This window comes from Chenopodium album, chromosome 24 (assembly GCF_948465745.1).
Source record: "Chenopodium album chromosome 24, dcCheAlbu1.1, whole genome shotgun sequence".
In the NCBI taxonomy this organism is placed as follows: domain Eukaryota; kingdom Viridiplantae; phylum Streptophyta; class Magnoliopsida; order Caryophyllales; family Amaranthaceae; genus Chenopodium; species Chenopodium album.
The window spans coordinates 1,437,079-1,454,017 of NC_137857.1; the positions used below are offsets into that span (position 1 = coordinate 1,437,079).

General features: G+C 34.7%; 2 protein-coding genes across 4 annotated transcripts; one reads left to right on the forward strand and one right to left on the reverse strand.

Moving 5' to 3' along the window:
- Nucleotides 1-352: 352 nt before the first annotated feature.
- Nucleotides 353-2,195, reverse strand: LOC145610181 (2-methylene-furan-3-one reductase-like). The gene is made up of 4 exons (XM_081665462.1): nucleotides 1,942-2,195; nucleotides 1,332-1,655; nucleotides 928-1,087; nucleotides 353-803 (listed from the first exon to the last, which is right to left on the reverse strand). Exons 1-4 carry the CDS (start codon nucleotides 2,140-2,142, stop codon nucleotides 538-540), a joined length of 951 nt encoding a protein of 316 aa, XP_081521588.1. The 5' UTR covers nucleotides 2,143-2,195; the 3' UTR covers nucleotides 353-537.
- A 2,272-nt stretch (nucleotides 2,196-4,467) lies between these two features.
- LOC145610179 (serine/threonine-protein kinase VPS15-like) lies at nucleotides 4,468-13,246 on the forward strand. 3 transcript variants are annotated; one of them, XM_081665460.1, is made up of 12 exons: nucleotides 4,468-4,901; nucleotides 5,603-5,725; nucleotides 5,823-5,868; nucleotides 5,955-6,115; nucleotides 6,907-6,986; nucleotides 7,261-7,366; nucleotides 7,445-7,621; nucleotides 7,706-10,861; nucleotides 11,751-11,998; nucleotides 12,083-12,182; nucleotides 12,686-12,888; nucleotides 13,116-13,246. In XM_081665460.1, exons 1-11 carry the CDS (start codon nucleotides 4,629-4,631, stop codon nucleotides 12,860-12,862), a joined length of 4,647 nt encoding a protein of 1,548 aa, XP_081521586.1. In that variant the 5' UTR covers nucleotides 4,468-4,628; the 3' UTR covers nucleotides 12,863-12,888; nucleotides 13,116-13,246. The 3 variants fall into 3 exon arrangements, with proteins under 3 accessions (XP_081521586.1, XP_081521585.1, XP_081521587.1); XM_081665459.1 differs by lacking the exon at nucleotides 13,116-13,246 and having other exon boundaries at nucleotides 12,686-13,096; XM_081665461.1 differs by lacking the exons at nucleotides 4,468-4,901; nucleotides 13,116-13,246 and having other exon boundaries at nucleotides 5,547-5,725; nucleotides 5,966-6,115; nucleotides 12,686-13,096.
- Nucleotides 13,247-16,939: the final 3,693 nt, after the last annotated feature.

A 16,939-nucleotide genomic window follows, 5' to 3' on the forward strand; every position in this document is an offset into this window, starting at 1 on the left:
CAATATGGTTTTTAGTACAGGGTGTGAGTGTGACGATTGATACGTTTTTATATAATGTGACAACTGCATTATTGTGAAAGTCTAGAAAATTAGGATTTGACTGTACACTTGTACGGTCTCACTTGTTTAGTACTGTAATACAACACTAAACAATAGTCACATATACCATTTCGGCTTGTTCTAGGAAAATTGACGTGTGAATAAACATGTTACGTGGAGTATATATGTAGTATGAGTATTAGTCAATTAGAGTATGAAGGTATTAACAACTACTTTTGTATTTAATCTAAAGAGTACTCCATTGTATATTATTATAGTGAACAAACTGAACATGGTCTAATGGGGAGAGTGTTACAACTTACAACACATCATACACAGAACACACAAACAATGTTATTTCAAATATGGAGTACAAATAACAAACACAATATCCCTTGAAACACAATCAAATTAAACAGAGCAATATTATTCTACTATTCGAGTTTTCACGCTTTATTATCACCATTAATGACATTATGTTAATGTTATTAAGCATTTTCATGGGATTGGATGAATCACAACTTTGCCAGTAGCTCTGTTAGTTTGTAGATAAGAGAAGGCTTCAACTGTCTGAAAGAATGGGAATGGACTTTTCGGGTCAATCACTGGTTTCACCCTTCCATCTTCCAAATACGGCTTCAACTTCTCAAGCACAGAACCAGTAGAAGTGAGTATGAATATGAATGCTGGTGGAGTTACATTGCCAATTATTGATGCCACTTTGCCACCTTCTTTCACTGCTTTTATCGCGATTTCACATTGCCCTATGTTTCGTCGTTGTTAAGTCATGGAACAAACACAATTCGATTAGCAACGTGTTTTTTTTGAAGAATTTGGGGTGAGAACAAAAAATATAGTGTGACAGTATGAGTGGTTTTAATGTCTTACCAACAGTATCGAAAACTACATCAAACTTCTCAGGGAGATCTTCGACGATTTCCTTAGTATAGTCTATGGCTAAATCAGCACCCAAGCTCCTTAGTAAATTTAGTTTTGTTGTGCTTGAAGTTGCTGCAATTTTGGACGCACCAAATACATGCTTTGCTAGCTAAAAAAAGCAAAGCAAGACACTCAAATGTTAAGTATAAATGTAAAATATGCTACGATCATGTTCTCTTTACCCGATTGTTATTGAATCCTACAAAAATATAAGCTTACTGATTCAAATCGATTTAATTTACAGATAAAAAATGAATTATTATTGATGATTAAACTTGAATTGAAGTTTAAGACCTTCTGTAACAAAGGTAAATGATGTTGTAAGGCAATCAAAGAGGTTTAAAAAAACTTGCCTGAATGACAAAAGTTCCAACTCCACCAGCACCACCAAGAACGAGGATGCTTTGGCCAGGAGCAAAGCCTGCTCGTTCGAGGCCTTCGTGAGCAGTCTCCATAGCAAGGGGTATGCTTGCAGCTTCAACAAAGCTCAAATTTTCGGGTTTTAAAGCCAAAAGCTTCTCTTCAACAGCTGTGTACTCTGCCAAGGAGCCAGAGCTTTTTGGTAGTTCAATTGCTTTCTCAATGATGTCTCCATAAACTTCGTCTCCTACTTTAAATTTTTTCACATCCTTCCCTATTTTAACCACTTTACCAGCAACATCATAGCCTGGAATCGTCTGTAAATAATATTGTAACGATTTTTAACCTCCTAGTGTTGTTAATAAGGAATACACGATTCATATTTGGTAAGAACATTTTTTTTGTGCATACCATTAATTCAAGTCAATTGTCATGCTACAATAATCCTAGTTAGCATAATGCTAGTTAGCACGCGACAAAATATTAAAGTACGATTTGTACAAGGGTCGACTAACTGTTCAACTAAACAACACAAAATGTAACATAAAGAGATCAAATGAACAATAACATTTTAGGAGCAATAGAAATTTAAAAAGTGGTTACCGGAGGAGAAGAGTCAGTGGCCTTTAAGAAACCCAACATCCTTTTGTAATCAATTGGGTTCAAAGAAGCAGCTTCAACCTTGATAAGTACTTGATCATCCTCGATCTTAGGAACCGGTATATCGGATTTTAGCTTAAGTACATTTGTTGGAGATCCATACTCTTCATAAACCCAAGCTTTCATTGTTTTGGTGTACTCCATGCTCTAAAATTAGGGTGTGTTTAGAAGAGCTCTTTATATTTGTTGCAGATTTGAGGAAGTTTGGTTATGTTTGTGTGAAAGTAAGGAAGTTGGGGGTATATATAATGTAATTTGAGTATGTCACTGGGGCAAGCATGATAAACCCACATTGGATTAGAGTAGGCCTTGTTCTTTTGAGCTTTTACGCGGATCAGATTAGAGCAATTCACATTATTTTTAAAGGGGGATAATTATGTCTTAACTTTTATAATAAAAAAATGTACACTAATAATGATGTATAATCACTAAGAAATATGCCAAGTGCATTCACCAACTAAAAACAGGATGCATAAAATGTAGGACTAAGGGATGGCTAATCATTCTACAGTAAAAAAAAAAAAAAAAAATGTGGTCAGCTTTTAGGAGCAGTGCAATATGATAGCAATTAGGAATATGTGTGGTTACTGAAGAAGTTGAGGGGTTTTTTCAATTGTCACAAAGTGATGCAAGGGAATGAACAGTAAGTATGGGAGTCCATTCTAGAAACAAACAATGGTGGAATTGGTAGGGTTATCTAGAATTCTACTAGATGGGATGTTGATATTTTGTTATTCTTGCTTGTTTAATTTCCTTTGCCCTTATTTGGGTGACCTAAGGTTTTATATTTAAGAGTGACGTCATGAAAACCTCACACCCAAAACAGGTTATAATTCTTATAAAGTACGTATGGGTAGGTGTATTATAAAGTTAATGGAGTGATTGTTAAGAGGGATAAGAGATGAGAATAAGATTGAGAATTTAAATGATGCATTTCTTCGCGTTTATTTTGAAGAAAAGATATTGTTTGTAGGGATAAGATATGCTTTGTGGTTTGTACTATGTGGTACGTAAACCCTCTTTTCACATCCAAATAAAATGAAATGAATTTACCGAAGAAGGTGTATGTATTAAGATTAAATTTGTGAATTTTAGACATTGTTTATAATTTAGAATAGCAAAGAGTTGGAATAATATCAGGTTCTAACCAAACGATGTATGATTTGTTCATTTTAATTACGCATTCATTTAGATTTCGATTTACACAATCCGAATCACACACTTGATTTCACTTTTGGCCGTAATTGAATATTAAGTTTGCTAGAAGAATGTAAACATACCTCAAAAAAAAAAAAAAAAAAAAAAAAGAAGAATGTAAACAACCTCCATAATTATCGATTTTAGATCAAGTACGGGTCCATATAATTTCCTACTATGAAAACTACTAGCTATTCTTAATTGGAGTCAAATATATCATCTTTTCGATTCAAGTCAATTTTTTTCTTTGATAGGAGTCAAAATAGGGGTCAGACCAGATTAGGTCAAATCTAATTTTTTTTTTTTTTTAATTTGTGTTTATTTATTTTTTATAAATTAGTGTACAAATAAATAAGGTCTAAATTTGATCAAACCAACCAACCAACCAAGTGAACTAAACATTGCCTAAATAGTAAATACTACGAGTAATCAACATAACATAATACTTAAACAAACACTAGGAATGAGATGTGTCATTTTCTGGTGCTGTATTATTCCTCCAAAATGTTCTTTTTCTATTTTTTTCTATTTTTATTTGTCAAATTTTCTTAAACAATCTTCTACTAATTTTTCTATATTTAGTTAACGTATATATTCCATAATTTTCATTTCATATCTTTTACCTTTTGTATAAGGTAATTCATTATTAATGCCTAAACCATGTGTCGATCAAAGTTTGTTAACTAATTAAATTATTGTATAACTCTCGCTTTTGTGTAAATTATTGTACTTCGTGTCACTTTTCAAACATTGTAATAATTCATTATAAAATTTTATTAAATCTGTGCATTATAGCACGGGATATAATCTAGTCACTTCCAAAAACGCTACCTCAAACAAGGTCTATAATTCAAATGCTCCCTAAACCCAAACACCAAGTTCTTGGGCTTAGTGTAGGCCAAATCACAAGTTTACAGGCTCACAACCAAGTCATGAATTTATGATACTAGATGAAGCCCGTGCGACGCACAGTTTGTTTATTTTATTTTTTATTTTTTTTATGAGCTAAAATTTGTTGTATATTTAGATAAAATTCATAATATTGAAAGATAAAATTTCATATTTAATTAATTTAAACTTAAAAATCTCATTCGCCAATTTTGTTTACATGACCTTTGAATTATTTAATTCTAAAAGAAATTAATGACGCGCTGAGAAAATTAGATCCTACGTGGCTCTCCAAAATCTCGGAAAAAAACTCCCTTTATATATATATATTAGATAGATTATGTGGGCATGTCAACATAACATTCATTGACCCAGTAACTCGTCACTCTGACCCGTTTAAGAAAACGTACACACAACACATAACCAAACAAACAAACATCCCAAAAAGATTAAAAAAACCTTGAATTTAAATCCATGGCAGTCGCAGAAACAAGCAATTAAGCAACAGTAGATGAAGAAGAAAGAGGAGAGATTAAAGAGAAAATATGGGGAATAAGATCGCAAGAACAACACAAGCATCAGCAACAGAGTATTACCTTCATGATCTTCCATCATCGTACAATCTAGTTCTTAAAGAAGTACTTGGTCGTGGTCGATTCTTCAAATCAATTCAATGTAAACACGATGAAGGCCTTGTTCTTGTTAAGGTTTACTTCAAACGAGGCGACCAAATCGATTTGCGGGATTATGAGAAAAGACTCTTACATATTCGGGATATCTTTCGTTCTATTGAAAATCCCCATGTTTGGCCTTTTCAGGTATAATTTTTGTTGCTTTTTTGGGGGTTTGATTTGTTGGGTCTTCTTAATTTTGGTGCAATTGAATTGGGTTGTTGTTGGTTTTTGGAAATTTTGTGTTTTTGTTTTTGGCGGAATTGAAGTGTGATTGCTGTTAATTTATTTGTTTATTTTGAGCAATTGAACTATATAGCTGATGTTATTTGAGAATTTTGATCCTGATTGTATTAAATTCTGACCATTGATTTGGAAAACGATGATTTTTCTTATGTAGTTGATCTGATTTCTGTCAAATTTTGGAAATATGAAGTTATTCTATGTGGGTATTTCTGGCGTTGATGAAATTTTGACGAAGTTGCTGCAAGATTTTGGGTTTTTTTTGGAAGGGTAGTGGTGGTGGGGAAGGGGTTTCTATCTTTTTAGTATGTGGGGATTTGCCATTGAGAAGGCGGTGTTTCGGGTTGCTGGCATTGTTTGGAACAGTTTGAGAATTCTTCTCTGCTGGTGAGGTTGGTACTATTCATGAACTTGAGTTCTGTTACTGGAATTTGTTTAGAACTACCATTGGCTTGTTTACGTGATATTGTGGGTACTCTTGATTGTTGGATTGTACATGCTTGTTGGCTGGCTGTGTAATGTATTTTTTGAGGTTTATTTTTCCCTTTATCTTCTGACAATATGGGCAGTTCTGATATTGATGGTATTGAACTGGGTGTGAGCAGTTTTGGCTGGAAACTGACAAGGCGGCTTATCTGCTCAGGCAGTATTTTTTCAATAATCTTCATGATCGGCTCAGTACAAGGCCTTTTCTTAGCCTAATTGAGAAGAAATGGCTTGCTTTTCAGGTTTTCCTGTATTTTTTGTTTTCTACTCCACATCTTTGTATGCCCTTTTAGAATTGAATTGATTGATAACTTTGGAGTCTCAATTTCTTGCTTTCAGCTTTTGTGTGCACTGAAGCAGAGTCACCAGCATGATATTTGTCATGGTAAGTGACTGCATTGTGGTAATTTTTTGTTGTTTTTTATGAGTTTGCATTATGTATAATTTGGTGTTTTGTTTTCCATTTTGGAGGTGATATTAAGTGTGAGAATGTGCTGGTTACTTCTTGGAATTGGGTTTACCTGGCTGACTTTGCATCTTTCAAACCAACCTATATTCCTGATGACGATCCATCTGATTTCTCATTTTTCTTTGATACTGGGGGAAGAAGGCTCTGTTATCTCGCACCAGAGGTAGGTTATTGTTGCTGTAATCTTCTTTACATTTTCATTGTTAATAATAATATTACTACTCCCTGTGCTCTCATAAGTTACGTGCTGCTATATGGAAACTGGAGGAACTGTGGCATCTTTATCACTTTTTGAATGCAGCATCTGAATATAGCAATTTAATAATTTCTAATTATAGATGGCAAAATTTTTATGGAAATTCTGTACTTAAAACCATATTTTAAAATTACTCTAAATTTAATCTCTAAATTAACCATGAAATTCACAATTTCTCCTGAAATAACCTAGTATCCAAAGGCAATAAATTCTGTTTTTATGGACTATTGTTGAATTTGTAGAGATGATGCTGACCTGATATTACAAATTTAAGAAAGTTTTGATATATGTGGGCAATTTTTTCTGTTAAAATGAGATATTTTTGAGGTGTATAAATTCGAATAAGTACACCAAGGTTACTGTAATGTCGGGTCTTGCTAGTTGAAAGTCCATGTATGTCACATCCGAGTATGCAACTTGAACTATGCATTGAAGATTGACATAGGTTGATAGGTGCATTGGAGACAAGTTTCGAAACCATTCTAGTGTAGTAGCATATGGCAATTGAGCCTTATTTTGAAGTTTCGAACCAATAGTGCACATGCAATTATGTTATTGCCTCTTCACGGTAACCCAGTATTTTTTTTCAATGAAATCTTGCACCCATAATTACTGACCTGTCTTTGGGATTAAAGCTTTGATTGTTATTTTCGTTGTTGTAATCACGTACCCACAATCTCTATTGTCATATATTTCAGAGATTTTATGAGCATGGAGATGATATGCCAGTCGCGCCTGATGCACCGCTTAAGCCATCTATGGACATATTTGCAGTAGGGTGAGTTTTTATTATGTATGTAGTATGATAGTATCTTTTACTAGCCAAGTGCAGGCGTGAGTTTGTTTTGATTTTATCAAAACTGGATATTTCAATAACTTGAGTTGGTTTGAGAAGTCTTTAAAGTAATTTTTTCTTACTTAATATCCACGAAGACACGAAGTTTATGTTTTCTGCGGAAACGCTTTTAATTTTGTTTGTTCCCTTTATTTTCATGTTTCTTCATGGAAAATTTTTGATCATTTTTTTTAATTATTACTTTCTTTATTTTTAGTTGTGTGATAGCAGAGCTTTTCCTTGAGGGTCATCCACTATTTGAACTTTCGCAGCTGCTTGCTTACCGGAGAGGGCAATATGATCCTAGTCAGCATCTTGAGAAGGTACTGCATCTAAATGCATCTTGAAATACAATCGAAATTGGCTTTTCAAATATTCTTAAATGTCTGCCATCATTTCAGATCCCTGATCCAGGAGTACGGAAGATGATTCTTCACATGATCCAGTTGAATCCAGATGAACGATTATCTGCTGAAGGTTATCTGCAGAGTTATGCTGGCACTGTGTTTCCAAACTATTTCTCACCATTTCTGCACAACTTTTATTCATGTTTGAATACTCTGGACTCTGATGCAAGGGTAATCTGAATTCATATCTTTCCATATTTTTTAAATTTTTTGCTATTTGTCTCTAATGTTTTGTTTGGATAATGGTTCTTGTAGGTTGTAATGTGTAAGAGCGCTTTCCATGAAATAGTTAAGCAAATGACGGACAATAAATTTAGTATTGAGTCAAGTGGAGGACATGAGGTATCATCCAACTATAAATCTAGTAATACATCCCAACAAACAGTCTCAACTCAAGTGCACAGCTATCCCAAGGCCTCTTTGAAGAAAGATCTCCAGACGAGAAGCTTAGTTAATGAGCGGTTTGAGCTTCTTGGTGATTTAAGTGCCTTACTTAGGGATGTGGATCACTCAAATCATTTTTCTAGTGACAAGACAAATCAAGAGGATACATCTAAAATTCACTTTTTGCAAAGTCAGGAGATGTATAGCTCTCCTAATCTGCTTCAAACTATATCTGATGTGTTTAAGAAACGGGAACATGCCTTTTTGAAGAAGATCACTATTGACGACTTGAAATCATTAATGTCTGAATATGACAATGAATCGGATACTTATCGCATGCCCTTTCTACAGCTACCTCCTGATGATATGAGTTGTGAAGGTATGGTTCTCATTACTTCATTGCTATGCTCATGCATACGTAATGTCAAGCTCCCCCACCTGCGTCGTTGTTGTATACTCTTGTTGAGGTATTCATCTATATATATTGATGATGAAGATCGACTCCAGCGTGTGCTCCCATATGTTATTGCTATGCTGTCTGACACAGCTGCCATTGTTCGTTGTGCTGCTCTAGAGACTTTGTGTGATATATTACCACTAGTTCGAGAATTTCCTCCAAGTGATGCTAAAATTTTTCCTGAGTACATTATTCCGATGCTCTCTACCCTCCCCGATGATCCAGAGGAAAGTGTACGGATTTGTTATGCAACCAATATATCTAAGCTTGCATTAACATCCTATGGATTTTTAGTTCATTCTATAAGATTGAGTGAGGCAGGCATGTTAGATGAACTAAATGCCCCGCAGAAATCACTGGCACCATCTACTGATAAAGGACAGGCACTCAAAGTTTACAGCAATGCACAACTTGCTCATCTTAGAAAATCCATAGCCGATGTTGTTCAGGAACTTGTAATGGGTCCAAAGCAGACTCCAAATATTAGGAGAGCACTTTTGCAGGATATTGCTGGTTTGTGTTGCTTTTTTGGTCAAAGACAGAGCAACGATTTTCTCTTGCCTATCCTTCCTGCTTTTCTGAATGATCGTGATGAGCAGTTGAGAACAGTTTTCTATGGGCAGATTGTGTATGTTTGCTTCTTTGTGGGTCAAAGAAGTGTTGAGGAATATCTTTCCCCATACATTGAGCAGGCTTTGAGTGATACAACTGAAGGTGTTATAGCGAATACGTTGGATTGTTTATGTGTACTGTGCAATAGTGGTTTCTTACGGAAAAGAATTCTGCTTGAAATGATACAACATGCTTTTCCCTTGCTATGTTATCCCAGTCAATGGGTTAGGAGGTCAGTTGCATCCTTCATTGCTTCTAGTAGTGAGAGTCTGGGAGCTGTCGATTCCTATGTCTTTTTAGCCCCGGTTGTTCGCCCTTTTCTGCGCAGACAGCCAGCTTCATTAGCTTCAGAGAAGGCTCTTCTTTCATGTCTAAAGCCTCCTGTCTCTAGACAGGTATTCTATCAAGTCTTAGAGAATGCTCGGGGCTCAGACATGTTGGAGAGGCAGAGAAAGATATGGTACAATACATCAACACAACCTAATCAATGGGGTGCTATTGATCTGCCGAAACAGGATGAGGAGTTGCTTTCCTTGGAAAATTGGCCTGACACTTACCAAAAATTTGAGGATCAAAATGTTGGGGGACTTTCTGCTATAGAGACATTGGAATGTGATAGTACTGAGGCTAAATTGAGAGCTTTGAGGGGTTGTATTCGTAATGCTTCAAGTACGATTGATATAAGGGATCATCTATCTCCAGAGAAGCTACAATTCTCTGGCTTGATATCTCCTCAGCTCAATGGTATGAATAGCATCCTTCATGAAAAATCATCTGAAAACATACCTTTGTACTCTTTCTCTCTTGACAGAAGAGCATTGGGGAATGCTCAAGCAGCATCTGACACTTCATTGCAACCCAACTTACTAGGATTAGGGTCATCTACTGCACCTTGGATGGATTCGGTGAACAAACCATTTGGCATGGCTAGTTCAGTTCCAGCACCTAGAATCGTCTCAGGTTCATTCAGCATTGCAAATGGCACAAAACAATTCCATAGGGTGGTGCATGAACCCGAATCCAGGGAAAGTGACCAAGCATCATATATGAGTAGCAAATTTCAAGATTTGGGAGTTTCTAGCAGTAGCAGCACAAAAGGAAGTTCAACATCTAATGAGGATGCTCCTCCCTCAGCTGATGTAGCCGGATCACCATCTGTTTCATGGACTTCAGCACTTCCTGACTCTGGGTGGAAACCCCGTGGAGTGCTGGTTGCTCATTTACAGGAACATCGCTCTGCTGTCAATGATATTGCTGTTTCAACAGACCACAGCTTTTTCGTTAGTGCTTCTGATGATTCAACTGTGAGGGTTTGGGATTCGAGGAAGTTAGAGAAGGATATTTCATTTAGGTCCAAGTTGACCTATTCCTTGGAGGGTAGCCGGGCATTGTGCACAACAATGATTCGGGGTTCTGCACAAGTTGTTGTTGGTGCATGTGATGGCAGTATACACACATTTTCTGTGGATTACATCTCCAGAGGACTTGGAAATGTTATTGAAAAGTATTCCGGTGTCGCCGATGTGAAGAAAAAGGAAGTTGGTGAAGGTGCAATCCTCAGCGTTGTCAACTACTCTGCTGAAGCCTCTTCAAGTCATTTGGTTATGTACAGCACTCAGAACTATGGTATTCATCTTTGGGACACCAGGGCTAATACTGATTCGTGGACACTAAAATCTACTCCCGAGGAGGGTTATGTCTCCACTTTGGTGACAGATCCATCTGGAAACTGGTTCATATCAGGGTCTTCCAGGGGTGTATTGACCCTATGGGATCTTAGGTTTCGCATACCAGTCAACTCATGGGAATATCCTCGTCCATGCCCTATAGAAAACATGTGTCTCTATGTACCTCTACCACACACGCCTTTTTCTTCGATGGGTAGGCCTCTTGTCTATGTTGCTGCTGGCTGTAATGAAGTTTCTTTGTGGAATGCAGAAACTGGAAGCTGCCATCAGGTATTATTTCAGTATCTTCATACTCCCTCTGTGTTTTTTGTAAGTGTTATGTTTTGACCAAATACATATGCCGAGACACGACTTTGACCATTAATTTATCCAATTATATGTCAATAAAATTATAGGAAAATTGATATTATGAAAGTAAATATTCTGACGAATCCAACAATGTATTATACAATAACATTTGTTTTTTTTTTTTTTTAAATTTTTTTTTTATTTATATATATACATATATATATATACATATACATATATATACATATACATATACATATATATATATATATATACATATATATGTATATGTATATATATATATATGTATATATATCAAGTCAAAATCATCTTGTGAATAGTGGAAAAGTCAAAATGTAACATTTAAAAAAACACGGAGGGAGTATGTCTGTTGGGTAGAATGTAAATTTCTGAAAGGCAGTGTTACACTGTTACATGATTGCTCTTTTTCAGGAGAAAAATTGATAATAACCATATTATATTGCAGTTAGCAGTATATTAGAGAAATTTGCATCATGCTACCCCTAGTTTATTCCATTTTCCTCATAATCACCATAATTTTTGAAGCCTTCTTTTCTTTATAATTTTCTAATAAAGACCATAGTCCATAGGTTACTTTGGCAATTCATCACTCATAACACATTTCGTAGAAAATAACAGGTATACATTACTTACAGAATTTAAATAAAACCAATTATACGGAGATTTTTGTCATTTTTATGAGATGTTGAACACTTTAATAAAATATTACATGGGTTGGTGGTAGATTCTTAAAATATGACATGTGAATGATATGGGTGTATCAATTGAAAGTTGAAATTAAAAGGCTACTTGTTCTACCCTCTGAGGTTAATTTGCTTCATTTACATAGGTATTCAGAGTGCCAGGTAATGATGGTGATGCCGAGTTTTCTGAGTTGCCTTGGGCATTGGCCAGACCGCAGAACAAGGCAAATCCCAAATCAGACCCTAGACGAAATGTCAATCTGAAATACCGAGTTGATGAGTTGAATGAACCTCCTCCTCGGCTCTCTGGCATCCGTTCATTACTTCCTCTACCTGGGGGAGACTTGTTGACTGGCGGAACTGACTTGAGAATACGCCGATGGGACCATAGCAGGTGCTGTTTTACTTTGTTTTTTCATCCTCTAACATTAGCTGCTATCCTTAATAAAAATTTACTTACTTTCCTCATATAATGCAGGCCTGAGCGCAGTTACTGTGTGACTGGGCCCACAGTTAAAGGCCTTGGAAATGATGAACTTTACGAAAGTAAATCTAGCTTTGGTGTACAGGTTGTGCAGGTATGTATTTTATTGTTTACCTGTTTATTTAATTTTTTGCATTATTTTTGAACCCTGAATGTGATGAAATCCTTGAAGCTCTACGTTGTTTGGTGTTTTCCTTTTAGTGTTGCTAAAATCTACCTAATCTTAGAGGGAAATGGGTGTGATTTTCATAGGCCTCATTTGGAAGAGAAACTATTACTTGCATGGAGTATACATGCTCTTAAGTGATTGAAGATTCTTTAGGACATGCAAGAATCTTAATTTGTGCTCGTGGCTGTCATGTAGAAGGAATTGGGAGTCTAAATTCTGAATTAAGCGGGTAGTTCATAATTCATAGGCTTGTCGAATCAATCAATCAAAGCCTGAATTCCATAAGTGCCTTAATTTATAGGTTTGTCTAATGGATGGCCAAATAGTTTTTGGTACTAAAATTTTATCGTTTACAAGACTGATGATTATTTAAGCGGTGTTTAAAATATTATTGTCTGTGCACTGAAATTATCTTCTCCTTCACTCAGGAAATGAGGAAACGGCCTGCTACTACCAAGTTGACCACAAAAGCAGTTCTTGCTGCAGCTGCAACCGATCCTGCAGGTTGCCATCGTGACTCAATTCTTTCTCTTGCCACTGTCAAACTGAACCAAAGATTGTTGCTATCAAGTAGTAGAGATGGGGCAATAAAGGTCTGGAAGTGAAAATCGTTCCTGTCGCAGCCTCCTGGGTACTTTCTCTGTTTTCGTTTTTAGGGTCGTCAATAGATGAAATTGTAAATTTATGTACATTACATAATACATATCGGTAGGGTTTCTTACCATATTTTGTATAGCCTGTAAAGAATTAAAGATGCAGTTCAATGTAATATACTACGTACGAGTAAATTATTTATATAATTATAATTATAATTATAATTAAATGGGTAGTTTTTTATATTTACTTTGCCTTCTCCAGAACTGAAACCGCAGTTTTTATCTGTCGTCTCTTCTATTCTTCATCAGCCAGGTGCATTTCTCTCCTTTTCTCTCTTCTATACTGGCTTGCGGTTTATTTAATTACATTGAAAATTATTATTGTTGTTGTTTTTATTTTATTTTTTACAAATGTGTTAATAAAATAACATAGTACATTCTTTTGGGTGCAAAATGTGTTTTTACTGTATCTACTACATTGTCTCATTTTACTTGCTTCACTTTGGCCAAAAAGTTCTATATGTGGGTGTTTTTTTTTTGGGTACTTTTTCCGCAAATCGGTTTGTTTGGATAGTTTTCATACAATGATGAAATGGAGGGGACAGAGAGAAAAAAAAAACCCTAAAGAAAGATAGTTGAGCATGAGGCATAACGATCTTTTATTTTTCTTTCAAATCTATACATTGAGGAAAACCTAATTTAGTAGCTTGTAAATGCAAGTTCGACTGTTAATACTATATACACTTAGTGTATACATTTGTGACAATTTGAATCCACCAAATCCCTTTGCTTTACATCTAAAAGGGTGATAATAAATCAAGTTAGGGTTTGTTCTCTTCAGATTATTTTCAGTTCAATTCAGTTCAACTTCAATAAGTCCAGTTCAGTTCTTATCATAAATTCCTTCTCTAATAAAATATTCAGTTTAGTTCAATTCATCTCTAATAAGTCCAATTCAGCTCACCTCAGTTCAGTCAATCAGAACATGCCCTTAAAATAAGATTTGCGTTGAAATAACTCATTTCTTTATTAAAGTATACGTTTCGATGAATTAATATATAGGATACATAACTTGATTCAAACTCAACTAATGTGCTAGAACTATGCAAATAGGCAATACTTTTTCAAGATACAATATACCTATTACTAAGTTTTGCTAATGCATTATGAAATTTTAATTATACGAATTAATACTAACCACAATTTATTCAATCTATAAAATTGAATTAGTTTATATGATAAAATTCAATAGCCACAAATTGATTTATATTTAATTTTGTATTAGAAGCCATGGTTAGGTCATTAAGGCCTTTTTTAGGATGAGTTGAAGAGTGGCAAGGGCGGTGGGTGGCAGGGTGGAGTTACGTGGACTTGGACTTTGATCATACTCATAAAGCTATGTTCTCATACATTATAACTTACAACCATTACTTCCACTTTCTAATTCAAGGATAAGAATTTGTTATTTATGTATAAACAATTAAGTGCTTTCCAAATCACCATTTTTTTTTTTTCTATGAACAAATTTATCATGAAGTTGGTGAAATTATATAATCTTTAGTTAATTATTGTTTTGGTAAGTATAAGTACTCATATGTTGACTTAGATATATAGTTAACTACTATTATGAACGATAAAGTTTGAATTCCGAGGTTCAAATTTAAGGCTTCTCAATTCTAATACTCCCTCCGTCTCTTAATACAATGCCTCTTTTGAGTATTTATTCCTTACATAATAAAGAGAAAGAGGCATTGTATTAAGGGACGGAGGGAGTTGCATTCTTTCCATTGGCATCCATCCCAATAGCCGTCCTATAGTAGAAACCAACGTTAGCCCATTATATGTTGTAATATTGCTAAATTATCTAAATTATGAACATTCTTTTGTGGTACCAAAATTTTGTGGTAGAAAATGGTCCTAAACTCACAATTGTGGGTCCAAGACCATTTCCAATCACAAGTTTCTCATGTTCATGATCATCTTAGGCAAAATTATTATAAAATCATCCCAACTAACTATTCTAGTTAATTAAGAGTAAGTACTAGTTGAGATGATCTCACTCTATATTATTATTAGACACGGGTTGAAACATTAATTTCAAAATAAGTAATAAACATACAGTTATAAAGTAAAAAAGTCACTCTGATCTCACAATAAGTCATGCATGCATTACGAGTTTATTTAAAATAAAACTTTACGATAAAATCGCTATCTTTAATCACCATACTAGAATGTAGGCCACAATAGCAATCGTAGCAGATGTAGCACCATTAAAACTAAAAGTATGGCGGTTCCAACTCCCAAACATGTGCATAGATAGGTAGTAAAATAGCAAATGTGTTATGGTTGTCAAAGCAGCTAATTATTTGATCAATCCGTGAACTTTTATGGGCCATCAACATGTTTGGTTTGAGCTCAAAAAACAACTGTTATGATAGAAAACGCTGTTTTTCTAAAGGCGGTTTTACAGTGCGTTTGGTGAAAAGTTGATGGTTTTGACACTTTTATGTTACTCGTACGTTGTTATAGTTTTTGCACAAACATGAAACATAGTACTTGTCACAATAAAATTCCACAAATTATACTACTATATACTTATAGAATTTTCAATTCCTTTTTTTCCATGCGAAAATTTGTAGTGACTAGCAACATAATTTTTATCGGGATGATTAAATTATAAAGTCATTTAGGCATAAATATCATAAATGACTATTATGAAATGAATATTTATGGTTTGAAGTGTTAAAGTGATGATAAAACTGCCGAGAGAGGTGTAATATGAAATTGAGAGGAAAACGATGCTTGTTGCTTGTTGTTGTGGGAGTTAGGGTCATTAGATTGTGGGATAATAAATCAATTCGGAAAGGATGGTATATTTTATGGTAATTCATAAGTATTATATACGAGTGTTTGTGCATCTTAGCATACATTGTTCAATTTTTATTATTCAATGTTTTAAAGACGCTAAAAAAACACTTAATTTGTGGTCAATTTAAATTATATTTATCACTCCAGCCCTCACTTCTAGTTGTTTTAATAGAATGGCGTGGCTCTCTTTCATCAATTCATCAATTATAAGAATGATTAGGTTAAATTTGTACTAGCTAGAGATTCAACCTTACTATGTTTCTCTTTGCTAATAAAGTACGGAGTAAATTCATTTGATTTGACAATAAGGAGTCACAAGACATGTAAAATTTCACTTATAGTTTCTAAATTACTCTTGTGGCAGAATAATATGCATTCAATGTATGGTGTACACATGACGTCGTATGTACAACATGGGTTACCTAATATACAAACTAAGCACCTAAATAGGTGTACAATACAGATGCAAATCACCTACTAAGGCTAAATAGTTTGGTTAAGCACTGTGGTCAATTGTGTTTTAGGATAGTTAATTAAAATAAGTCTAGAGGCAATATCAATTAATTTCTTTTACCATAGTAAAATACTGGAATGTACGTGTTGGTGTAGTGGTGATTGAGACTTACACTTGGTAGGGAGGATCCGTGTTCAATCCCCCACAACAATAATTGGGAGGGGATTGGAACTTAACCACCCAGAGCTAATATCCGAATCTAAATTAGCCCAAAGGGTGAAACGGGTAGAACACCGAAAAAATTAAAAAACACTGGAATGTAGGTGTCCCAAACTCCCAATTGTTTGATTCTTGGATCAGAAACAAACGAGGTATATAAGGTCAACAAAACATGGAAAGTTCGACAATGATCACATTGATAACTGAAAAGTTTAGTTAATAAACTAGTCTCAAATGAGAAAATTACTGGATTCTTATAAATTAATCCTTATAATGTTTTACTATTCCATCTTTTTTTTTTTTTTTTTTTTTTGACAGATTTACTATTCCATCAAATTTAGCAGTCATGTGATATCCATCTTTATTAATTATTTTAACAAGGTTGATTAGTAATAAGGCCACAAGATAATACAATCCTCATGAGATAATAGTACTTGATAAACAATAATCTATCCACAAACAAACACAAACACAACCACAACCAAAACCAACTCAAGAAAAAAGGCATTCACGGGTATTTACACCAATTAAGAAAAGACTACCAT